This window comes from Candoia aspera, chromosome 2, assembly GCF_035149785.1.
Source record: "Candoia aspera isolate rCanAsp1 chromosome 2, rCanAsp1.hap2, whole genome shotgun sequence".
Lineage (NCBI taxonomy): Eukaryota > Metazoa > Chordata > Lepidosauria > Squamata > Boidae > Candoia > Candoia aspera.
This window is the reverse complement of record NC_086154.1, coordinates 126,248,137-126,273,873: the sequence shown is the minus strand read 5'-3', so window position 1 is coordinate 126,273,873 and position 25,737 is coordinate 126,248,137. Positions and strand designations below refer to the sequence as shown.

At 38.9% G+C, this 25,737-nt stretch overlaps 1 protein-coding gene across 4 annotated transcripts in view; it reads left to right on the top strand.

Annotated features, from left to right (window-relative positions):
- Positions 1 to 22,039, top strand: part of RHOT1 (ras homolog family member T1) — a 47,445-nt gene extending 25,406 nt beyond the window's left edge. Inside the window, exons 10-21 of one of the 4 annotated variants that reach the window (XM_063293573.1) lie at positions 167 to 275; positions 1,089 to 1,209; positions 2,164 to 2,248; positions 2,883 to 3,028; positions 3,886 to 3,986; positions 4,066 to 4,196; positions 5,174 to 5,257; positions 6,198 to 6,317; positions 7,008 to 7,210; positions 9,960 to 10,103; positions 18,853 to 18,996; positions 20,880 to 22,039. In XM_063293573.1, coding sequence (XP_063149643.1) covers positions 167 to 275; positions 1,089 to 1,209; positions 2,164 to 2,248; positions 2,883 to 3,028; positions 3,886 to 3,986; positions 4,066 to 4,196; positions 5,174 to 5,257; positions 6,198 to 6,317; positions 7,008 to 7,210; positions 9,960 to 10,103; positions 18,853 to 18,996; positions 20,880 to 20,997 — 1,506 coding nt within the window. In that variant the 3' untranslated portion in view covers positions 20,998 to 22,039. The remainder of the gene's footprint in view (positions 1 to 166; positions 276 to 1,088; positions 1,210 to 2,163; positions 2,249 to 2,882; positions 3,029 to 3,885; positions 3,987 to 4,065; positions 4,197 to 5,173; positions 5,258 to 6,197; positions 6,318 to 7,007; positions 7,211 to 9,959; positions 10,104 to 18,852; positions 18,997 to 20,879) is intronic. The other 3 variants (XM_063293570.1, XM_063293571.1, XM_063293572.1) reach the window with 3 other exon arrangements.
- The last annotated feature ends 3,698 nt before the right edge of the window (positions 22,040 to 25,737 follow it).

The following is a 25,737-nucleotide window of genomic DNA, read 5'->3' as shown; positions in this document are numbered from 1 at the left end:
CCTGCTTCTTCTGCACAGGGCTAGTAGTTTAACCACAGGGCTAGTAGTTTACTGTGTTACTTGTATGTAACTGGGATTCTAACATGAGATCATGGGAGCTGTTTGCAGCCCTCTGAATCCTTATTAATGAGTTTTGATTTGAAATATTTCTACTCTTCCTTTTTAGAGAATTTGCTTTAACACACCACTGGCGTCTCAAGCGTTGGAAGATGTAAAGAATGTAGTAAGGAAAAACCTAAGCGACGGAGTTGTAGATAATGGATTAACGTTGAAGGGTAGGGACTACCTACTTTCTCATTACTGTATGAAATATGGGAAGGGAATCTGCTGATAACTGGGAGCTATAGCAAAAACCACGACTTGATCTCTGTTTATGAATTTGGAAGCCGACAGAACTGCATGGATTTAAATGTGCTATGCTGAGGTGATGTTAATCCTTTGGCCTTCCTGTATAGACCATTAGCTTGTGTGTGGAATTGGTTACTCCAAAAAGGCAGCTTATTAACTCATTTTAACTCACTCAGTCCATAACTTACGCAGTCCATTAACTCACTTAGTCCATACGTTCTAGATATATTTTTGTTAAGCTCAAAACAGCTGGGCCAACACATTGCCTGCATCTGTAGGTGGGCTGGAGGGGTGGCGGTAATTCCTCTTCTATGAGAGAATTGGCTACTGGAATTTTTACACTGAAAATATAACTGCCTACTAGCAGTTTTCCAGATTCAAAAGGGAAAAGGTGATCTGGAGTGTGCTTACATGTTCAAGTTATACTTGTTGGCACCTCTTAAAAGCATCTTTCCTTGGGTTCCCATGCAGGCCCAGGAAAAGCTGCACATTCTTAAGGAGCTGCTGACAGAAATGATAGCTGTGCCCACATGCTTTGAATCACCTTTTCCCCAGATGGCTTCTCAGCCCTGCTGACCGCGCTCAGCCAGTTTTAAAGGAGCAGGATGCTCTCCTAGCTTTTGGTAGGATCTTTCTTGGAAGGTTCACTTACTTGCTTGAAGCATCTTTATTGTGTCTAAAATGCTAAATCTCTCCCTGATATGTGTTCTAGATTAGCAACTGAACAACTGTCTTTTCAGGCTTCCTTTTTCTTCACACACTGTTCATTCAGCGAGGGAGGCACGAAACAACATGGACAGTGTTGCGGCGCTTTGGGTACGATGATGACCTAGAGCTCACACCAGAGTATTTATTTCCCCTGTACGTATCAATAGACTTGATTTTTTTTTAGTTTAGTTTAAATTTATTTATATATATTTCAAATTTCCATCACCACCCATCTCCCCCAAAAAGGGGACTCTGGGCGGTTTACAATCAGAATTAAAACACATAAATTTAGTTGGCATTATTGACCTATAAAATGTAAATTCTATATTTCACTGCAGAAAGTTATGTACAGAGTTTCTAGAACATGAAGCTCTGTTGGCTTGACCAAGTAATATAATCCAGTGTTGTTTTCCATTGTGGCCAACCAAGTACTTTTTGGATATTTCTACCCCAGATAGTAACACAGTTGTTGTCTTCAATCTACAAATAGTTTACTGAACTGGACCTATTTTTTAAGAGTATTTCACACAGCGAGAAATGATTCCAGTCTGGCTCGTTAAGAGGAAAACTTTGTTAGCCAGTGTCTTATATTTTGAAAGTAGTATGTGATGATTGGAAAGTTATTGGGCAATTCTGTTAGTTCTGGAGAAGGTGGAAGTAAATTTGAATACCTACATAGCCCTGGATTTTGACAAAACCATGATAGTAGAATGCTTGCAAGACTCCTTGAACATGCTTAATTTTTCTCATTCAAGCAAACTGGATTTCAAAGTGCTTGAATTTGTCTAGGTACATTCTGTATATGTAAGCACCCTGCATGATAGAATAAGCATCAAATGATGCATGCTGGTTATGATGCGGGACATACTACTTTCAGAAGGTGAAGTATTGCATCTTCCAATATTAGCTCCTAGAGAGCAGCTGCAGGAAAGAGCAACTGCTCATGTCCTGGTTATGGGCTTCTTAAGATTATCTGATTAGTCATTGGAGATAAGGAGTACTGGGCTTAATATGCCTCTGGTCTGAATTGGAGGACTCACCTGTTCTTCTTACGCTGAGTAAACATATGGGTTTTTTTTTCAAAGATACTATTTTCTCTCTAATCAGGTTAAAAATACCTTCTGACTGCACGACAGAGTTAAACCATCATGCGTATTTGTTCCTTCAAAGCATGTTTGATAAACATGATTTGGTAAGCTTTTAATCTGATTTTGGGACTGTTTTAAGATGAACACACAACACTTTATTTATTTACTTACTTATTTATTGGATAGTGTTTTGTAACCAGCCCCAGTCTGAAGACTCTGGGCAGCATACAACAGAGCAATCATTCAAAAAAACAAAATATTAAAACTATTCAACCCACCCTCAAAATGAATGCCCATAAACAATTAAATAGAGTTAAAAGCACCGGTGGAATATAGTTGTTTTAACTGCTTTATGGAACACTTGGAGAGACAGTGCTTCATGAATGTCTGAGAATAGGGAATCCCAAAACATGGAGGCCCCTCCAGGAAAGGCCTGCCATCTAGCCCCCACCCCAGTTACTTCCTGTGTGTACATCCTTCAAACTTTATCTTTGCTATTGAAGGCAGTTGAAATGATTAAAATATCTAAATTATTTAAATTGTTTTGTTGTATAGTGTATTTCTAGGACTTGCCAATCAAGTGATTGTATTACATACAAATATATGGCTCTGTTTCCCAGAAGTTCTTAATCTGAGCCATCTGAGGCAGGACTAAAAGAACAATGGAAAAACAAGCTATGTCAGTTGACTTACTAAGCAAAGCTAACTGGCTGTAAATAAATATAAATCTATTTTCAGGACCGAGATTGTGCTTTGTCTCCTGATGAACTCAAGGATTTGTTCAAAATCTTCCCTTACATGCCATGGGGACCAGATGTCAACAGCACTGTTTGTACAAATGAAAGGGGTTGGATAACATATCAGGGATTTCTTTCTCAGTGGACGTAAGTGTAGCATATAAATTAGGGATTGCCCATAACTTGTTTAGAATCAGCTAATTCTTTTAAAGGTACAAAGTGAAAATGAATTACTTTCAAAGACAGTTTATGTGATTGGTACTAATTGGTTGTTTCTTTGGATATGACCATTTCAACTTGCAGATACATGACCATGTGACTGCAAACTCCCTGCACTCTAAGAAACAAGTGTGTTTGAAAGAGAAATGAAGCTGAAATACCCTTCTTCCCATACTGTATGATTTAATTAGGGAGGAAGTATAGAAATCCTATGATTGTCATCCAGGCAAAGTTTCATAAATTGATTCTCTGTCGCAATTAAAAGCCAATTGCCCTCTAAGACTTGCTTAATAAAGCTTCCCATGCCTGTTTCACACAACAAGCAGGTGATCCAAGAAAACTTTTACTATGGATAGAAATAGATTATAGGGATCTTTCTTTCTGCTGCCCATTCCACTATCTTGCCTTTTTGACACATGGCATGCAAACTGATAAATGCATAATGTACCTTAGCATTATAAAATCTTGAGCTGAAATCCAGTATTGTTTAATTGCATTCTGCCTAATGATCTGGTAGGTGAGCAATGGTATATAAATACTGATACTAATAATAATAATTTTGTGTCCTGCTGCCTCTGATAGCTTAAAAAAATCTGTTTCAGAGTCCCCAAGTAGGGAAGGAGCAAATTCCATTTCATGACTACATTATATACTCTAATAATAATAATAATAATAATAATAATAATAATCAGCCCTGGATTTCACTGATAGATTTGTACTGCAAAGTGCCTTAGGGCAACAATGAATGCCGAGGACTTGGGAAACATATTTGTTCTCTGTTGTAGACTAACTACATACTTGGATGTACAGCGCTGCCTTGAGTATCTGGGCTATTTAGGATATTCAATATTGACTGAACAGGAATCCCAGGCATCAGCAATTACAGGTAATAGCCTGCAATCTTCCCAACATATTTTGGGAAGATTTTGGAAAACTAAGATTTCCTTATTGTTTTTGTTTTGAAGTAACTAGAGACAAAAAGATTGACCTTCAAAAAAAACAGACTCAGAGGAATGTGTTCAGATGTAATCTAATTGGGCTGAAAGGCTGTGGGAAAAGTGGAGTTCTCCATGCACTGCTTGGAAGAAATCTCCTGGTAAGGAAGACTCTTCTTGTATTTCCTCCATGAAGATAAACTGTGACCCTTAAACCACAGTTAGAGGTAGGATGGAATTGCCTGTTGGCGGCACTTGACCGCTGCTCTTACGATGCATTCTTAAAATCATTTTTAGCAGCTTTCCCCATCCCAACTTCTCATCCAGTCTCTTTTTATTTTTATTTGTGACCCAGCAACTCAAAAGTTTTTGAGACAGGACAGCTGTGCAACCAATTAACTGTGGGTCCTTTGGGGCCCAAAGGAAGCATGCTGCTAAGCTAGTCACGTACCAACATTTAATGTTCCGACATTGCTGCTCTGCTATTCAGATCCACAGCTAGATGGAAAAATAACTTACTCTGACTGAGGAAATATTTCTAACTGAAGTTCAGTGCAATATATTGGCATTTGATCTTTTTTAATGTAGTCTTCAAAACAGACTAAAGGTTGTTTATCAAGAATGTGTGCTATGCCAGGGGTCCGCAAACTTCTTCTGTGAAGGGCCAGATCACGCCCCTCCTCCGCCTCCTGGCATAGCTGGCAGGTCTGCAGGCCAAGCAGTGTGGCAGCCTTTGGACAGCACTGGCCTGCCAGCAAGGAGCTTGCTGAAAGGCCACTGCTGCCCTGGATACCTTGGCCCCAGCCCTCACCCCCAAGGGCTCAGCAGAGGATCAGGCCTGCAATCTGCTGCCCACTCATTCTTAGCTTGTAGGCTGTATACAGTAAAAACAGGTGGCAGGCTGAATTTGGCCCATGGGCCATAGTTTGCCGACCCCTATGCTACAATGTTGAAAAGGTAAGCAACCAACATGGTCAGTGATGAGAGAAATTGTGATCATTTTGATCCAAAACATTTGAGAGGCACAACATTGCCTAATCCTGTATTATAGTCTGGGTAAGGCCTAAATGGATTTGTGAAGACCACTTTATTAGAAAACTATGTGATAGCTTATAATTTTGTTCCTTTATGCTTTCAGAGGCAGAGACATATACGTCCAGATCACAAATCCTACTATGCAATTAATACTGTTTATGTGTACGGGCAAGAAAAATACTTACTGGTAAGTTATCCATATAATAACATTAAAAATCGACTTTTTCCCTTTTATGAGGACTAATGAAGTAGTCATTAGTATTTTAATGCAATCCATGTCCCCCCCCCAATGCTGTTTACTTTTCCATTGTTTATGTTCAAAAGCATGCTTGGGATGAACAATGAACTATTGTGAACCTTCTTACTCGTTGGAATTTAGGATTATTACAAACAGCTGTCTCTCATAGCAAGGCTTGTTCTTTATTTAATGAAGAACTTAGCAGATTTCTAGTATTATTCATTTACTTTAAAGATGTACATCCTATTGTTCACGACAAGATTTTCCTAACACTGCTGATAACAGTCTAAACTTTTAAAAAGTTTTAAAATAACTAAAATACAATATATAAACATTGAAAGTATAGAGAGCAGGATAACAAATATTCATAGAATGGATCTGTATTGTAACAAAGAAGATGTTGTATAGTTTGAAATACTAGATTGGGACCATATTATTGTACATGTATCATCCCAGTCTCATTGTTGCATCTGCCTGGTCATTTCTGCCTGTTGCATATCCTAAGTTGAGGTTGGAGCTGTCACATCCATGCTCCACTCATCCTTCTTTATTGTGGTGTTTCCTGCATGAGTATTTATTGATCCCTTGGGTTTGGGTTAAGAGTATGTCTTTGGAGACTATAAAATGAACTGTACATTGCTTGAACAGTACATGTACTGGCAATAAAATGTAGAGAAGCCTGTATCTGTGCAATATTGTGCATAAAGGTGGAACCAGATATAACCCACTGAAAAAATTGCAATACCAGCTTTGGGTCTTTGGGTTTTTTAATACAGCACCTATCTGTGTCCTGCAGAATAGATTGGAAAAGGTTAGGGGCTGTAGTGAGTACAAAGAAGTAAACTAGTAAAATACTTTACAATGTTTGACGTTGTCTTTCTCTTTTCAGTTACATAATGTTTGTGAATCTGACTTCTTATGTGACACTGAAATCATGTGTGATGTAGTCTGCCTAGTATATGATGTCAGCAATCCCAAATCATTTGAATATTGTGCCAGGATGTTCAAGGTTTGTATCTACATAGAAAATTATTGAGTCATAGAGTCATTGATTTGGGAGGGGTTATATAGGGTATTGAGTTCATCCTGCTCAGTGTGAGAATCCACATTAAATCCACATTAAAGCATCTGTGACAAATGGATCTACTTAATGAGATCCAAGGAGCTTTTAAAAGCAGCTGAACTTCTGGGAAATTAATTCTGATGGTGAAAGTTGTGTATATCTTTTAAACATCTGAAAAAAGTTGGACAAATCTGCAGAGAAAACAGCAGTTTTAATAGGACGTGGCTATTTCTGTCTCTTCAGAATTTTAAAATGGGAATAACTAGAGTTTGTGTGTTCATTTAGCCCATGTGGGATGATACTTAAAGCATTCATCATTAGACCATGGGAAACTTAGTGTTAAATTCCATATCAAGCTGAGTAACATCAAGCCAATCTTTTTCATGCTCTGCATTACTTACTTCACAAAACAGCTGTGTGTCTACAGTAGGAAAACAGCATTATAACCATATGTGGTACATGAACTCCATGAAAGAAGGATGGAGTATACATTAATAAAAACATAGATTGCACCCTGTGTACTGGAAGTATAGCAGGCTGTTGGGTTCACTAATCACAGCTCTGTAGATTTTAAACCTATGTATTTTATTCAAGTTGGTCGATAACTTTTATTTCCTTTTTATTTTAAATATATAGCAACACTTCATGGACAGCAGGATACCTTGCTTGGTGATAGCTGCCAAGTCAGACCTGCATGAAGTTCGGCAGGAATATAGCACTTCTCCAGCTGACTTCTGCAAAAAACACAAAATGCCTCCACCACAAGCCTTTACTTGTAACACCGTTGATGCACCAAGTAAAGATATCTTTGTTAAACTGACAACAATGGCCATGTATCCGTATGTATCCAAAATACCCTTATCTTCATACTGCATGGATCATGACAGTGTTGCATGCTGTGGTTGCCATAAGGATGGAACTCTGTGCCACACTGAAATTGTGTTTAGCAACAGAGGGAGATGTTAGTGATGGATATAAATGAAGGGAAATAACACAAAATTGGCAGAGAAGTATAAATACATTTTTAAATTTAAAAAATTCTTATCTGCAAGATTTTGCACATAATCCTTTGACAAAGAATTTTTGTCTGAAGACTGTGCAGAATTAGATCTAGTTTAAAGAACATGGGGTTCGATTCTCTCCATATACACATGCATTGCATTGCTCGTTACCATTACTCATTCATTAATGCAGAATTGTGAATCTGTCCCAAAAAGATTGGACTCTTATACTGAAAAAAAATATAAATACCGTTTTGTATAAAGTGTTAGTCTTCTTTTAAGTCATCAGCACTAAATGTTTTCTCTTCCTAAATGGATAAGAAACCAATTTCAGGTATATGTATAAACCTGGATCATTTCGTTCTCATCAGCTTATCACTCAGTATGCTTTATTATTCAGTTGGTGCCCATTTCCTTAGTAAGCCCTTGTACAAAAGATCCAGGATCCAAAGGATCATGAAATTAGTTCTGTATGCCCACTAGGTCTTTGGTTTGTGTAGTAGCTCTCTCCAGATGTCAAATTAGGGGAATGTGCAAAATGTTTCATCACAGAGTGTGCTGACATTGGAACAAGCCCATGTTGGGGTTAGACCACATCTGGACCACTTGAAATGACCTGTTTTGAGGTCGGGACATTGCATGATGGGAAGTTTTGCAGGTCCTAGTGGCAAAGCGCTTCTATATAAGCAAGTGTTTGACGTTGTTTTGGAAATGTGGCATTATAGCCTGTTATTCAAAGCAAAAAATCAGAAAAATCACATAAAAATCAAGCTCCTCAGATCTCCATCAGCTGGTTACATTTTATAATAGTGATGAAGGGTAGTAACATGATTCTAGGGGACAATTCTTACTTGAATTGTAAATGGTTTCATTTTCCCTGGGGACAATAATAGGCATACTCTTTCAGCTCAGGAAGTTAAAGCAAGGACTGCTGCTCTTTTGAATGATTTTGCTTGCTTTTCTGAACTTCAGACTCTGAGGAAAAATAACCACTCTAAAGTACATATGAATTTAGCATTCTCCTAAAATAGTCGGAAGGTACAAATATTCTAATTAAAAGACTTGCTGTGGTGAACTCCATAACAAGGTAGAGTAGGTATGTGTTACTCTGATTGGAGCTTTTTAGCAATCCACTTGATAGATATCTTTCAGTGCCTTAGTTACCAAAAGCTGTATAAAATAATGGGCTTAGAATTGACATTTATATAACAGTCTACGTATTTAAAAGCATTCCACTTTATCTCATAATTCAGTAAAAGGCGGGGAGGGAAGGCCTTTTTTTTCAAGGCATAATTATACTAAAGCAAACTGACATGCATCATTGCTAAAATGGAAAGCTTTAATTTTTCTTTGAAGTGTACCTTTCATTTCTTTCTAGTCACCCAGAGAAGAACTGCTAGACGATGGTCTCTTGCTTATTTATCTCTCTCAAAAGTACACGCTGTTGGTAAAATTGAACAGTCGGGGCTTTGCGCATTGTAGATAATTGTCAAGCTGGAGATGTCTTCTCTTAAAGGTTGCTATTGCTCACAAAGCATCTCACTCTGTTGCCAAGCAAGCCCACTTTGCAATTCCTGCATTTGACAGGACAGGCCTTTCCTGCAGGATTGGATTCAGGTGGTCCTTCAGATGGCAGATCCAGAACTGTGCAGTAGCTGATGTTAAGTGCCTCCTAAGGCTTCATGGTGGGCTTACATGCCTCAATATATATGGCTTTGCTGGAATATAGGCTTCTTACTCTTTTCTGCAAAGGAAATGTGTGTGCATGGGAGCCTCTATTCCAGGGTTCCAAAAAATCCATATGGCAAGAGGCTTCACCTGTTTGCTCTTACACCCTTTAATTGGAAGAATGCTGCCTTTGAACATTGACTTTTCGTTTGTAGCTCTCAGTAAATAGCTATTGACCTAGGCAGTCGACATAGGCCAAATTCTTCTTTAAAAAAACACTACTTGTCATCATTCTGTACTCAATTAGACAACAGGGAAGCATTTTGAAGGTGCAAGGATCAGTGAGGCTGGGTGGAGGCTGGTAGTCGTTCAGTGAAGGTGAAGTTGCTTCCTTTCATTGGAGAGTCCAGATTTGGAGAAAAAGACACTTAATTTCAGGAAATTCTGCTCTTCTTAATACATTTGGCAACCTGGGATATTTAAATGTTTTGAGAAATATAAGCAATAGTGTATTTGACTTTCTTCCCTTGATTTCCTTAAGCATGTATATGTTCGTTGGGATGCCAGAGGTAAGGGTAGCTGTTGCTTAATGACTTTCAGTTAAAGAAGGATTCCAATCTTTCTGTGGATTAAGGAGGAGCTGCTCCCTGCTGTGCAAGCACATATTCTATTAGGCTTTCATTTCTAAACCAAACATAAATGGAAAACAGATTGTTTTCTTTGCTTATGGGGGTGCAGGTGTACCAGCACAGTCCCTTAAATTATGCTCCTCCTGGAAATCTGCACAGCTTTACCCTACCCTTGCCTCGCTTCCTGTCCCCCCCAAATGTTCCAATTCCCATTTCTCTTGGTTTTGGCTCAGATTTCTCATGGTTTCTGCCTGAGACCTCAATTCCTGTCCTTCTGTGTGTTTTCGCAGCCATGCCCGGTTACGCTGTTTGTGCACCTGCAACAGGTGTACATTTTGCATCTGTCAGAACCTCCTCAACTCAGACTTGCTGCAATCTGTAAAGAACAAACTCTTCACTGCAGTTCTTAACAGGTCTTTGATTTTATTTACTAGGTACCAGGTGTGCTTGAAAATTACATTAATTAAAGCAATTGCTGAACTTTGTAACTGACAGGCCTGTCGCTCCATATCCATTAAGCAGCCAAATGTTCCGCTAGTTATTTATTTGCTTATTTATTTGCCACTTAGTTCCACAAAAGCTCTGTGTGGCTTAAGGTTAGTGCAAAATGAAAATAGAAGAATTAAAAGAAAAAATAACCAAACTCCAGTAATGGTAGCACACCAAGGAATATAGTCCTAACACTAATAATTGCCTCCTTCAGGGAGGAACTGCCATACCATCAAGACTTAAAGGCTTCCTGAAACAACCAGGCCCACTTTCCTGACCACCAACAATGCTGGTGCTGACTTGGCCTTGGTTGGAGCACTGACCCAAAGCAGAGGGGCACCAACAGAAAAGGCAGGCCCTCGTGGTCCCTGATGATGGCCCTCAAGGATGTGACTCCAGGGGCGCCTGCCCTCCTAGAACTTTCTGGGTGGACAGAGATGGCTGGGAGAAGACAATCCCATTGTAAATAATAGATTTTCTGTTTGACTGTTTTTCTTCCAATTGACAAATCCTGAAGCACATCAGTCTGACAACTAGGCATCAGTACCAGTTTGAGGCATTGAGTCGGCTTGTGAAAGCAACACTCCTTCTAGTCATTCAGAAGTAATTGCCCAGGACAGTCTTCATCAGCATCTAGTTTTCCTATCGACTCTTTGAGAAGGGAGTCAAAAGCCTCATTTCTCCATCTGTAAAATGGGCTTGTCAGTGAGTCCTGTAAGCCCTGAAGCCATGGTTTTGCCTCTGAACTTGGCAGTCAGAAAATTAGTTGATAAACATTCTGGATATTAGTCACATTTACTTCCAGCATTCAGAATATCTGTGTTTGGTCCTTGTAAATGGATATGGTGTGATAAGATCTGTGGCGTTTTAACAACTAAGTCAACCCTCTTTAACAACATGCTACTTATTTTTTCATTTTAAGAATGCACAAATGATTCTCTGCTCAGGATATTCTAGTGTACTAGAAATATAATTCAAGATAAAGAAATAGTAAAGTTGTTTCATTGTTGCAAACAGTGCTGCATCTCACTTATACCACATCACAAATTGTTTAAACGTTTCCATACAAACAAAAAAGGGTTTAATGGACCCTTTGTTAAATACATGGTCCAGTTCATGGCAAATTGGCCCAACAAATGAATGGGAGTTCAAATCAAATTCTTTTTCAGTGGTACTGCAGTTCCTTCTATGCTACATTATTATTTTATGTCTTGTGAGTATGCATTTTGAAATATAAAGTTGGAATACATTAATGTCTGCTCCACTATTTCAGTGTGTGGAGGAATATAAAAGTATTCAAGTAAAAGACCCCATTGTGCTTCTTGTTCAATACACCAGTGGCTGGAAAGTTTGGGAATTAAATTAAAGGGATTAAGATTTTTGTTTGTTTGTTAAGGGCCGGGGACTAGCTACTTAGTCTCCCATATAAATTAGGCAGACAAATAAGAACATCACATTGGTCCCTATGGAAGCTGAACTTTGAGGAGGAGGGGCTTCCCATTAGTCTCCACGTAACTTCCTATCTTCATGCTGGGAGAGGGGAGGATGTTAGAGTTTCTTTTTTCCTCCATTTTTCCCCCAGCAAAGCAGCTGCATGCACACAGCTGGGAGTAGCTTCCAAAGCAGCTACATGGACCTAGAAAAAGACACAGCTGCTTTAATTAGGTGTGAAGAGGCACTTTCTGTGCTTTCCCACCTATTGTGAATCACTTCTGTAGAGGATTTGCACAGTGCTAATATATACATGAAATAAGAAAAATGCAAGCAAATATATAATCATAGGTAAAACAGCTCAAAGGAATTATACTGCTTAAAAATCCTTCCCCGTGCCTCTTCATTGGAATGGAATTATGGTAGTGGTAAAAAGAAGAGGGTTATGTTTTAAAAGCAATCTGTCCTTGCAGATGATTCCCACTCATTATTTTGGATATGACATAAATAGTAATTTAATATCCAACTTTCATCTTAGAACATCTGGATCAGGCAAAAGCTCACTTTTTTCAAGCCTTTGTATCTCCCAGAGGCCAACCAGCTGCTTCTGGGGTGCTTGCAAGCAGAATGTAGCCTTCTCTCACAGTTGCTCTCCTGCAACTAGTATTTGGAGGCAGGATGTCCACAATCTGACATTAGCTCTTGAGACAGACCTGTCCTCCATTCCCCTTTTAAAGCCATCCAAGTTAGTGACCATTCACCACTATGTGCTGTGGGAAGAAGTACTTCTTTGTGTCTCTCCTAAGTCATCTTTCACTCAGTTTTGCAAATGACCTCTGATCCTGGCATTCTAAGAGGGAGAAAAACTACAATCTACTTTCCTCAACCTTGGCAACTCTAAACTGTGCGGACTTCAACTCCCAGAATTCCCCAGCCAGCAATATGCAATGTGCGATTTTATACACTTTGATCACATACTCTCTGTCTTGGTTATCATTTCTATAGGGTAAAGAACTCCAAACATTCTAGCCTTTTCTCATAAGGATGGTGTTTTTGCCTGCTGATCATTTTGGTTTCCCTCTTCTGCATTTTTTCAGCTCATAATCCTTTTTCAAACGTGGCAAGCAGAATCACGCAGAGTTTGCCAGACGCTAACATACCATAGATTTATATTAGGCCTCACAGTGTTGATGGTTTTACTTTCAGTCCCTTTCCTAATGGTTCCTCACATGGAATTTGCATTTTTCACAGCTGAAACATACTGAGTCAGCAACCTCATTGAAATATCCTTTGCAACCTTCAGATCTTCTTCCTAATACATAACAGCCACTTAAAGCCCACCCGTGTTATGCCCCAATATGCATCACTTTTCACTTACTTAAAATTGTCCTGTATTTGCCATTTAATTGACCATTCAACCAGTTCAAACAGATTCTTTTTCTGATCCAATTTTGACAAGTTGTGACAAGCTGCAATAGTACCCATATGAAAAAGTTTAAATGATAAATGTTTTAGGTTAAATAAACTTCCACAAAATGTTCTGAGATAAATCAGACAGTTTAGCCCTAAGCTCCTCATTTTAATTGAACTTAGAGCTAACAATATTTGGGGTAAAATAGCTCAGTTTACTCTCCTCAGTGTCAAGTCAGATTAAGTGAAATATCCAAATATCCATTCCAATTTTATCATCTCTAAACCGTATAGAATAGATACAGAGGCCTGATTTAACAGTGTTAGACACCCAACCAGCAAAGTAAAAGAAGTCACTGAGAGACCTTACCCCAGACCAGCCTTTCAGATGCCTTTTTGGAAGCATTGCCTTCCAGAAACATAAAATAAATCCAGAAAGTTTTGGTATGTACTGAAGAAATTATAGATCTGTCTATATAGCCTGAGGTTTTTGAGCTTAATTTATGATAGACCTGAGGCTTTGGTAGACTTGCGGGCTGACTGGAGAAAGCTACCTAGTTCTTAGCCTGGATATTCACCAAATGCTGTAGGGTTTCTTTGTTGTGGTAGAAATTACCTTTATCCGAAGTGTCTTGCAGAAATCTGCAGCTGTAGGTGAAATAATATTGTGGTTAGCCATCAGCCTATCCTGCTGGGTCACAGGAGGATTCCCTTCCTCTGATTCCCTAAAATATTTGCTGTCTGGCCCTTGTTAAAAGCAAATCAAATTTGGTGCTCACCTGTGAATTTCTGATTTGGAAGGAAGACATTTAGGTTCACCTGTGATGGTGGTACTTTGTCATATGATCTGTAATATTCCATCAAAGGGAGGATGGGATATATTCCATTTCTCTCCCCATCCATTGCATTATCCTGTGATATGATTGATCCCCTTCTCTGAACCCTGGGTTCTGAGTATTTCTGTTAATTTTGCTGAATGCTGCATGTAATTTAGTTTGAAGATGGTTGTTAGCAGAGAGCTTTGTCAGTTCCCTTGTATGGTGACTGAGAAAAAAGTTCTCCCTTGTCCTCCATGTGACATCTAAGCAGTGCTAGAATAATGCTTTTTCTCCAGGTTAACTACCAGAGCTAGCCTCTCTCAAAGAAAGCAAATTCATTAGCAATCTCAATAGGGCATGTTCCATTCTGATCTGTTAGAGCAGATTTTACACTGCTCGGAAGATGCAGCCCTTATTTTTCCCACATGTGATGTCCTGCTTTTGCACACAACTGAAAGGGTGGATGGATGGGGGAGATCACACAGTCAAAACTACGGTATGTGTTACCAGTCTCTTTGGAACTGAAGAAACTATAACCTGAATTTCTTTTTACACACTACCCTCCTGATTGCCCACATTTCACTGGGTAACACAGTTGTTATTAGGCATTTTTGCACAGCTGTGGTGGAGGGTTATGTTAGTTTTACTAACATAATGTAATTACATGCATCTCTTCTCAGAAATCCCAATAAGGTCAGGAGAGCTCATTCCCAATTTTAATGCCATGCAATTGAAGCCTAAATAAGTGAGAACCATTTATATTTTAGAAATTAGTATTCTAATGAAGAAAATGCATTCCATTAATTATAGCCTTATTTGAAAAGGGATTTATTGACCTTAAGTCTAGAAATTTAATCAGATTTTATACTCATTGGTAAACAGGAAATGACAAGACAGGGACAGTGAAGTTCTTACCATTCTGAGAATATTAAAGGTGACTACTAGAACTTTTGACAAGGGCTTTAGCTCTACCTGTCTTTTGAGTGGGATGGGGAATTCTATCATTATAAAGTTAGGATTTCATTTATTGTGGAAATGTCTCCATTGAGAGACACAGATTGTTGGTTTGAACTGCCCAGGACCTCTGCCTGTACAGGCTTAAAAAGGAATGGGGTTGTATGTAAAGCAGTGTATATATACCACACACAGCTTAGGAAAAGAAAACATTTGACCATGCTGGATTATTTTGATTTAATTTGTTTTTTCCTCTAGGTGTTCGTTTTCATTTCTCTGGCTGGCACTTACACTCCTCTTACTGCATTCCTGTGCATCTTTTTAAAAAAAATACATTTTTGTATACTTTCTAATTCATTGTGTGCTTTCAAACCATCAGCTTGGCTGTTGCCTTTTGGCCATTTGCATGTGTCATGGATTTTTTTTTTATTTTTATCCTGCCTTTATTATTTTTATAAATAACTTAGGGCAGCGAACATATCTAATACACCCTCCTCCTCCTATTTTCCCACAACAACAACCCTGTGAGGTGAGTTGGGCTGAGAGAGAGGGACTGGCCCAAGGTCACCCAGCCAGCTTTCATGCCTAAGGCGGGACTAGAACTCACAGCCTCCTGATTATCTAGCCCAGCACCTTAACCACTAGACCAAACTGGACTAAAGATTGATCTCTGCCTCATCAATTTAAAAAGAAAAAACTTGTACCTCTCATAGAATTTTCCTTATTTTATTCTGGTTTAATTAGTATACTTTAATGTCAAAGTTCCTAAATTTTTGAGCCAGCTGGGGTCATTGTTTGAGAACATACCATGGGATGCTCACAGAAAAAGTATTTGTTATCTTGCCTTTTGGGGGAGCACAGGGGGGCATATTTAGTATTCTCTTTTCCTATTTTTCCACACTGAGATAGAGCAATTACCCCAAAGTAGTGAAGTGAGTTACTGTGCATGAGGCACAGAAAGCTGGGTCTCACTGGTGACAGTCCAATACCCTTAACCACTGCACCAACACTGAGTCTCCTGGCTGCCCTAGGGGGCATAATGAGGCACAAAGCTCCCATTTACCTAAGGCAGGCTGACACACTTCCAGAGAAAGTAAGTAAATAGTGTGTACAGTCATCCACAATGTTTAATTTCAATGAATGACTTTGGTGCCTGTGTGAAACCCAGCTTTTATCTTTTAGAAATAAAAATGGTGGTTGAAGTTGGTGCTTTGCTTGCAGTATGCTTGCTTCCATTTAATTTTTAAAAAATTAAAATAAGATTTTAAAAACCTAAGGTACAGTCATGGGAAGAGAGCCTGGGAGGTCTCTAGGGAGGCATCATCATGCGAGGTTGGGTACCCAGACCTTAGTGGATTATGTTGGCATATCAGTTCAAAAAGGGGAATCTCCATTGGAGAGTATTCTAAACAGCTGAGATTGTCTTATTCAAAGTTCATTTTTTGTAAACAAAATACAAGTTTTGGTGACAGGTGTTGAGTTTGTGTTGAGTTTCATGGAAATGAATCTTACTATAGATGAAAGAGAAACAGCGAATTGCATGGTACTGGGATTTCATATATATACTCTATTGGAAAGGAGTTTCATCCACATTTGGCTTTTTCCATACAATTTGTCCTATGTAGTTTTGCAGAGCATTCCTCCTGCATTCTGGGCATTCCGGTCATTCGGCTTCTTGATCCACGAGTCCTAGTCATTGTTGCACGTGTAAGCCTATCTTTCTCACCACATTCCTGGCCTTCTGTTTCGATGTTCCCTTAATCACAGGATTACTGTTTATGTGATGGGAGAAATGAGTCTTGGCAAGATCTCTGGCCCCTCTCTTCATGAAGCTCAAAACATGGGATTGCTAGGAAAAGTTACTGAAAAATAAAATGAAGCTCCTTAGGCCCTAAAATGTAGTTGGCAAATAAATATAATTGAGGGAGGAGGTGAATGCCCAGTTTGTCTCTCTTATTCTGTTGGGGTCCAGATTAGGTGTATCTTCCCTCTTGTAAGGGAAGCTGGAGGCAAATGAATGGGAGGCCAATGAGGCTACTCTTGTTTTAATCATCTTGGCAAATAGCATATGTCAGCCAGTATGTTCCCTGTCTATGTGTAGGTTCTGTTTACTCAACAGGTGAAGGTCGCAAATGCAGAGACAATTTTTTTAAAATAAAGCATTGTCTGAAGACTAATAAAATATGCAAGCATTTCAGCAGTGATTAGCCTGAAATTAACTCACATTACTTTATGGTTGGTACTATCAGATAAGATGCCAACATATCTTCATTTTAAGTGAATGAAAGAGATAAAATCTAGCACCATATCATCCCAATGCAGCGTATTTTACTGGGGGGAGGAGGGCACTGATTTGGACATTTGATGGCAGATCCAACAAGATCTCTTACTATCTAGAGTTTTCCAATACAGGGATTCAGGACTCCTGTTGCAACTTTTGCTAATTCCTGATGATGGAATAAGAATTCAACAATATACAAAGCAAATAGTTGCCTTGCTTCCCCATGGTCTGTCTTCTTCTTTAATATATCTAGGAATCATGCAAAGTTGATAGTTCCTCTCTGTTAATATTTTGAACCAATATGTAATTGGTTTATATCTTGCTGTTTTCTGCTGTTGCGCCCAGTGACTATAATGTTGAAATAATAGATGGCTAAAAATTAATGTGATGAAAAGAGAGGCAACTAATACACTTTTTGCTCACAGAGCCAATTCAAACATAGTTTTCTATTTAATTATGTGTGTGTGTGTTTTATGCTTCATGGACCCAAAAAAGAAATCTTTAGATGAATTGCATTCCCAGCAATTTCCTCACACATTATTTTTCAAAAAAAATATTCTGAAATAAAGAACTTTGTTTATGAAAGGGTATTTATTGACCCGTAATGAGCAATTGTTTTACTTTAGTTTCTGTCCTTCATACATAAATATCTGAAGATGAGTGCACAAAGCATGAAGAGAACAACAGCACTTGGACATCATACTGATCTTTGGCTGAGGCAAATGTGAAAGGGTGGCCGCCTCCAGGGTTCCCCCCTCCCCTGTCTTTTGCATGTCAGGGAGGAGGAGCTTAGAAACGCTCCTTTCTGCTTTGATTAACCATCCAGGCTGACAAACTGAGTTTAATTGCAAGCAAAGCAATCTTAAGCTGTAGGTTTTTTTTTTAACGGGCTTGTTCAAAATGGGTCACTGTTTATTTTAACCACAGTTTTGTAGTTGGGATGGTACAGCAAACTACTGTTAAATTGTGAGTGGAGAACAACAGTTAAACATTTCTCCCTCCTGTTCTGCAGGAGGAGAAAAAAATTAGAACAACAGGATCTGGAAGTGGGGTAGGCATTTTGGTGTCTCTCTAAATCACAAGTATATGAATGTCTCTTTTATGAACTTGAAACAATTATTTCCCAGCTCATACCTAACACTGAACATAATTGATCATGCACAGGCATTTTTAACCCTCTGTGTGCCTGACTATAAAAAGTAGTTAGGATCGTCCTCCTACCCTCCCAGAGTGGGATGTAATCTATGAGGGAAATATCTGTGCTTCTTCAGTCATGTGAGGCCAGAACTTTGTTTAGCCCCTGGTTCTTCCACATAAGCAATTCTGTATCTCTCACTAGCCAGATCCCAGACCATTTTTGGGAGGAAATGCCTTGTTGTGGAAACAGGACTGGTCAGACACTCCAATCAAAATACTCCTTTCCCAAATGCTTTTGTGTTAATCAACTGATGTGCAGAAATTTGCTAGTATAACATTCTACTTGCCACTGTCCAGTGTTGCATTAGGCCTGCTTTTAAAAATTGCACTTCTACATAAATGTAGTTTGAAAACAAAATAAACAGAATAATAATAACTCTGGGAAGAATGAAGTTTCTGTTACTTGGGGTAGAAAAGAAGGAGAAACTTATATTTCCTTGGAACTTGTCATTAATTTCCATGCTACTTCATTAACCTGCACATTACAGCAAAGACATTCTTATTAAAAGCAGATTTTGAAGCTGACTATAAGCCATATTGATGTGTAACTTCCTGTTTTGAGCCTTGCTATGAACTGCCGTCTGTGTGCATGTCTGTAAAAAGGTTGAGAGCCCATATAGATGAGTTGGGTGCCTTGCTGTTGTCAGACGAGGAGAGCAGTATTGTTCACCAAGTACATGCCATCAGCTTGGTAGAGGATTCCATCTTCATGGGGTCATCCCTTGATCCACAGTTACTGGAAGACAGGTAACCCACCACTTATAGAGGAGAAATCTAGTAAATGTCTTGCTTTGAGAGATTGGAAAGAACTAACCCATCAGCCTGCTGATCTGCTTCAGGTCACATCCCTTAAGAACCAAACTTTGGGAATTAACTGCAGATAGTTTTGTACCCGGCTTGCTAAGTGGTTGCTAGCAATAAACAAGCAAGGCTGTTGGCTATGCAGAATGCTAAAAGTGTTGTTGCCTAGATGTCTAAAAAAGAACACCTATTTTGGTCTGATAAACTGGATTATGCCATTTGTTCCAGACTTTCTCCAACTATGGCTTTGTCCCAGTCTTCTTGTAGCTGGATCCCAAAGTCTTCATGCTCCTCTCCCCTGACTTCCCAATTTAGATGGTGGGAGAAGAGCTAGAGGCAAATAGCCTGAAAATGTGTTATTTTTTAAGATAATAGCAGACTTTTTTTTCTGCTTAAAATAAACGTTTCTCTTATAAAAATCAGATTATATTCCTTTAAGTGATAATTGTTTTGCCCTCTGGTTCTTCCTATATATGCTGCCATTTTATGAATGGCTGATTCAGTAATTTTCAACCTTCTCAAGTAGGTGGTAGAAATTTTAAGAATCTCTAGCATAATACATTACAGTAGTTTTTTAAATTAAACTTTGGAATCTGTTCTTCTGAAGATAATGGTGTGTACTTTTGCAGTTATCCCATTATTTCTGATTTAGATGTAAAAGTGCTTAGGCCAGGGAATTCTTTCTTGTGTTCTACTCTGTAATGCAGTCCTATATCAATTCTGTAGTACTCAATTGAGAATCAGCATGCCTTGAACTAAGGTCATTGTAATAACCCTTGCTTGATAGCTTTTTATCTGTTGCATTATGGTTGGCTGTGTTTTTCATGAAAGCTAACTGAGCGTGCTTACAAACTGGCATGTGGGCAGGCTTGGATCATTGGTTTTTGATAAACTTTTGCTATTTTGATCTTAAACCTGTAGCTTTCTTCCATCTACCATACTGTTCTGTTGCATTTTGGTTTCACCTGTAATAGTTCCTGTGTTTCATATAATGTCCCTAACAGTTTTACTGTGTGATGATGCTCGAAGTTATTTACTGTGGTTAGGCCTTCTGCCTTTGGATAGAAGCACCATGGCAAAGACACTAGCATATAAAGTCACTTGTGTGGTTAATCTGAAGGGACAGATTTGCTGAAAATGCTGACTAGTAAGCAACACAGGCCATATTAGGTTTTCCTTTTCCAGTTGTTTTATTTATTGAAAATTATTGGCCACCCAACTCCAGTGGACTCTGGGCAGCTCACAAAACTAGGTAGATATATAGGGATAGATGGACAGACAGACAGCTCTCTGATCATTAACTTATATAAGTCATCTATATTTAGATGATTCTAGAACAGTCATTCCTTGATTAGATTGTTAGTCTTTTTACAGCTGCAAGTTTACAAGCCATGCGTTGACTCTGCTTCACGCTCAAGTTTTTACAACAGCATAAAAGCAATTGGCTTAACATTGCAAGAGAAGCCTAAATATTTATTTATTTTACATTTATTTATATATCAAATTTATGTGGCCGGCCATCTCACAAAAAGTGTCTCTGGGTGGCATACTACAAAATATGATTTACTTACTTTATGCTGCTGTGAAAAATTCATGGAATTACAGATCAGTCAGGTTGACCTGTTAGCTAAACTGAAATATAACACTTCTCTTCTGAATAGCTACAGCAAAACATGCACTTCCCCACATTTCACCAAAAACATTTAGTTCACAGATGCCTTAAAACGTACATAGTAGATCTCCGAAGGCGAGCTTACACATTTTGATGGTTGCATATCATCTCAATATTTGTTAATTTTTTTAAAAAAAAAATATTCTTTGTATTTCAGGCACGTGACACAGGCAGACCTCAAGAGCTCTACCTTTTGGCTTCGAGCAAGTTTTGGTGCTACAGTCTTTGCTGTTTTGGGCTTCGCCATGTACAGAGCATTACTAAAACAGCGGTGATCTGGAGGAAAGCATGGTTCTTTTGGGGGGAGGGGCTTATCCAAAGTGAGGGGGGGATCTTTTATGTACATTCTAAAACCTGCTAGAAATATTTATATATGCGGAGTACCTTATTATTTGTAATTCATGGATAAGATTATTTTAAATAATAGTTCTAAACTCACAGTATTGCATAGGGTATGGAAAAGAGGATTTGCATTACAGTGGCTACTGTTGGCTACTTTTGTAAAAGCCAAAAGGGACTTATTGTAAAATAACTTGTATATATTAAGGCAGTGAGGCATAATGTCCCGAAAGGTTATTAGAACTACCATTCGTAAATGTTTCAAATAGAGTGAGAGAATGCAACTAGAATTTGTTTTCGGCAGCATAGGTGTAAGTTCAGAATCAGCGTTCATGTGTTTATTTATTTATTTCACGGGTATTGGAAGTTCTTTCTTGATATACCGGGTTTGAGGACTGTCTTTTTTAAAAAAAAAATCTCTTTAATAACTGAACTTTTCTGGTAGCCACTGCTTGTATTTGACAGGAGTGTCCTACTGTGGCAGATTTGACTGGGCTTGAGCTTATTATTTCTCATGCAGCTAAATGTGCCACAGTTCAGAGAAGGGGGGAGAAGGAAGGTATTCCCTTTGTTGAATGAAAAGGAGGTATCATCAATGGAATCCATCATCATCTGACACCGTGTGCCATTCTGTGCATCTCTCATCTTCCACTTGATGTTTTATAGCCTTTTCCAGTCCTATGGGCAATGTATTATAATTGTTTATAATTCACCAGAAGTCTGTATTTCATTCCCTTAGTTCTGAAAGTCATTCCCCTACAAGCTGTGTGGGGTAGAACTGAAGTAGTAACACCTGTACTTTACCCTTCTTGGTCGTAAATTAGTTGCATGGTTTGTACTGCATCCTGTATTTGGCTGGAATGACCTGTAGGTGGCATTTTTAAACCAACCAAGAGGGTTAACTAAATGGAGGTTCCTCCTGTCCATTTTTCCCCAGCACTGGCCTTTTCAAGTATTTCAATAAATAACTGTACCGTACATTCTGCTTGTGGTATTGATCCATTTGTGTCCTTGATTTCCAGCCTAGAACTGTTTTATCTCTTGATTCAGATTCCTGCTCAGTCATTAATGTCAATGGGACAGCCTTAGCTAGCCACTTTCCATACTTCACACAGATGTCAGCTTAAAATGGGAAGTTTTCAAAAATTCTGAGAAGAGAGGAGGAGAAGAGCTACTTTGACTCCTAGGATAGACAGCAGGTATAAAGTTTCCTTACAGAATTCCCCCTGAAGAAACTACACAAACTGAAGATGAAGTTTTGGTCACCCTGAATAAATTGGAAAACCCAGTTATAATAGCAGACTGAGTGATTAGCACTTTATGACATTTAGAACATAAGGAGAACCCCACTGGATCAGGCCATCAGGTCATCAGCATTCTGTGCACCATAGTGGCCTGCCAGGACATGGGCAGGAAGAAGGACTTGCCCATATGAAGTAGAGTGAGGGAAAGGCTACTGGATGTGTCCCATAGACAAGCACACAAAGACCATGATGCAGAAAAAAAGCATAAAACAAGTTAAATCTATAAAGTTCTGTTCTTACTCTGTGTGCATGTGGGGGTGTGTGTAATTGAGCAAGTGCTTTCTTCCAACACCTAGCAACTATTGTCTACTCCAGTGATGATAGTAGGTACTGTTGTCTTTGTAGTAGTAGAGTCTGATGCACATTTTGCTACCCATGTTTTTTAACGTGAGATACTAAGGACTGTGTTTAGTATTGGGTGGCATTTATTTATTGATCAACTGAATATTCAAGGCTCAAATAAAATTCGGGGTATGGTCAGTCAATTCCCTAGTAAATCTGCTACATTTATAGTATTCATTGAGGATTTTACTGACTCTTCACTGAATGCCTCAATATTCAGTTGCTATGTTACAAAGGGGCAAAATCCAGCATTGTGTAACTTGGCTTCTGCTTGCATGATGTAATGTTATCTTCCTCTTTTCTTTCCTCCCTTTCAATTGGCTCCATAGAGTCTCCCACCCTTTGACAGATTTTGAATATTTTAAGGTTCAGAAATTCAGAAGCTGTTTTGTTAACAGAGAATTGGCATTGGAACCATCTCTCTTGGCCCCCTTTCTTCCTTTACCTAGAGGTAGTCTGCCTCCTGTAATACATCACTGTTTCCATGGAAATATTCTATAGTATGTCTGTTTGTCCATGGAAGGAAAAAGAGGAAAATATTAGACATTATGTCACAAATCATATGACACACAAAAGTGGAGGCTCAGTTCAGGTGACCTTGCTACATGTCTTGGAAACCTGGGAGAAGGACAGAGATCTTTAGAGAGATGTGAATCCTTTTCCAATCACGTTTTCTACTTATCCTTTAAAAAATCAGCTGTCATCTTGCCTCTCTTCTTAACACATTTCTACTATCCTATATGCTTCATGCTACTTGACTTCACTTTCAGCAAGAAATAAGAAAGGATGTAGATATTGCCATGGTAATATATGAAAATAGCTTTCTCCAATCAACTGATTGCTAAATCTGGCACTGGCAGATGGGAATTTAGTAGCTGATCAGTACTTAAGAAGGGGAGTGTGAAGAAATTGGCTGAAATTTGATAAAGAAACTTCTGTTTTCTGCTATGGGATAACATTGATATTCAAAGGCCTGGTTTGCTGGAGTTCTGCAGAATCGTCAGTGGATTTGACATACAAAATCCTAAGAATTAAAGGAGCAAAATGGAGAATGAATGAACTGGAATTTGAACCACACAAAAGGATAGGCCTTAAAGAGTATTTTATATCTGGTCCAATCAACTTTTTGTATCTTCAGTCCCGCCAGTTTCTCTCAAAGAGCCTGAGTCCCACCATGAGGGAAAAACCCACTTTTCCAAAATGCCACATTTAATGTTTATATATATTCTATTGCTATATGTGTCATTTACAATAAGTTTAATGGACTTAAAGTTTTAATAACTTGCCCTGTGTCCCATCTAGATTGCTATGTCCCATTGGGTAGTTACCTGTAGCTCTGAATACAAGTACCTTCTTCACACTTTCCACACAGAAAGTCAGTTATCTAGATAAAGCTGGGAAAAGTGCCCAATGGTTTGTGTCCTGCTACTGTACTTGCTAAGAAAGTAGACAGGCATGATAAGTCTTCCCCAGGCAGGAATGCCCAAACCTTTTGACTATGTATTGGTGCAGGCTAGACTCCACTTAGTGTTTTGAGCCCCCGTTTTATTTCTGCTTCAGTTTGTCAGATTGGATTAGATTGCTGTGCTGTTGCGTTCATGAGGCTTCCCTTAATAACAACTGAGTAACTTTAGTTGGTGTGTGTGACCTAACTCACATTGGTTACATGCTGATGTTTCTAATTTTCTGGAAGAGGTCTCTTGTTCTTCCTATTCTATTGTCGTCTTCCACTTCCGCGCATTGCTTGTTTAAAAATAATTCCTTGTCTCTTCTGGCTAACCTCTGGAATTTTGCATTTAATTGGGCATATCTCCCCCTATCACTGTTGCCTTTTGCTTTCCTTCTTTCTTGGGCTACTTCTAGTGTCTCAGCAGACAGCCATTTTGCCTTCTTGGTTTTCTCTTTCTTTGGGATGTATTTTGTTGCCGCCTCCTGAACAATGCTGCCAACTTCTGTCCAGAGTTCTTCCGGGACCCTATCTACTAAGTCCAGTCCCTTAAATCTATTCTTCATCTCCACTGTATATTCCTTAGGAATATTAGTGAGCTCATATCTAGCTGATCTGTGGGTCTTCCCTAATCTCTTTAGTCTGATCCTAAATTGTGCAATAAGAAGTTCGTGATCAGAACTACAGTCAGCTCCAGGTCTTGTTTTTACCGACTGTACAGATGTCTGCCACCTTTGGCTGCAAAGGATGTAGTCAATCTGATTTTGGTGTTGTCCATCTGGGGAAGTCCATGTATAAAGCCGTCTCTTAGGTTGTTGGAAGAGAGTGTTTGTTATGCAGACTGAATTGTCTTGGCAAAATTCTATCAGCCTATGTCCTTCGTTTTGTTCTCCCAGGCCATGCTTACCTGTAATTCCAGGTGTCATTTGACTGCCCACTTTAGCATTCCAGTCTCCTGTGATGAAAATAACATCTCTTTTAGGCGTGTCGTCCAGTAGGTGCTGCAGATCCTCATAGAACTGCTCTACTTCAGCTTCTTCAGCATTTGTGGTTGGGGCGTATATTTGGATCACTGTGATGTTAGATGGTTGCCCTGAATTCGAATTGAGATCATTCTGTCGTTTTTTGGATTGTATCCAAGCACTGCTTTCGCCACTTTACTATTAATTATGAATTAATATTACACAACCAGAATTAGGAAGCAGTTATGTCGTAGCTTTATGTCTATGTAAATAACCATATTCCGTGGACTTGCTGCATAATTGACACATCTTGTCCATCTTCTCTCCCCCAGAATATCAAGATTCTGGCTCTTTACCCAGGTGCTGGGTAGAGTGATGGGAGCCTGTGGATAGTTGTTGGGGCATCCTAGGAGGATGACTGAGGCGCTGGGTTTTTAGTTTTTGTTTCATGGCTTTTATGGTTTTGCAGTTTTATTGTTGTTATGAGCTACTCAGAGTTGTTCTCTAAGATGGGTGGCTATACAGATCTTTTAAATAAAATAAAATAAAGGTTGGGGTAGGGTAGGCAATTGAGTGTCTCCAGATGCTTTGGACTAGGACTTCAAAGCAGGCTATGCTAGC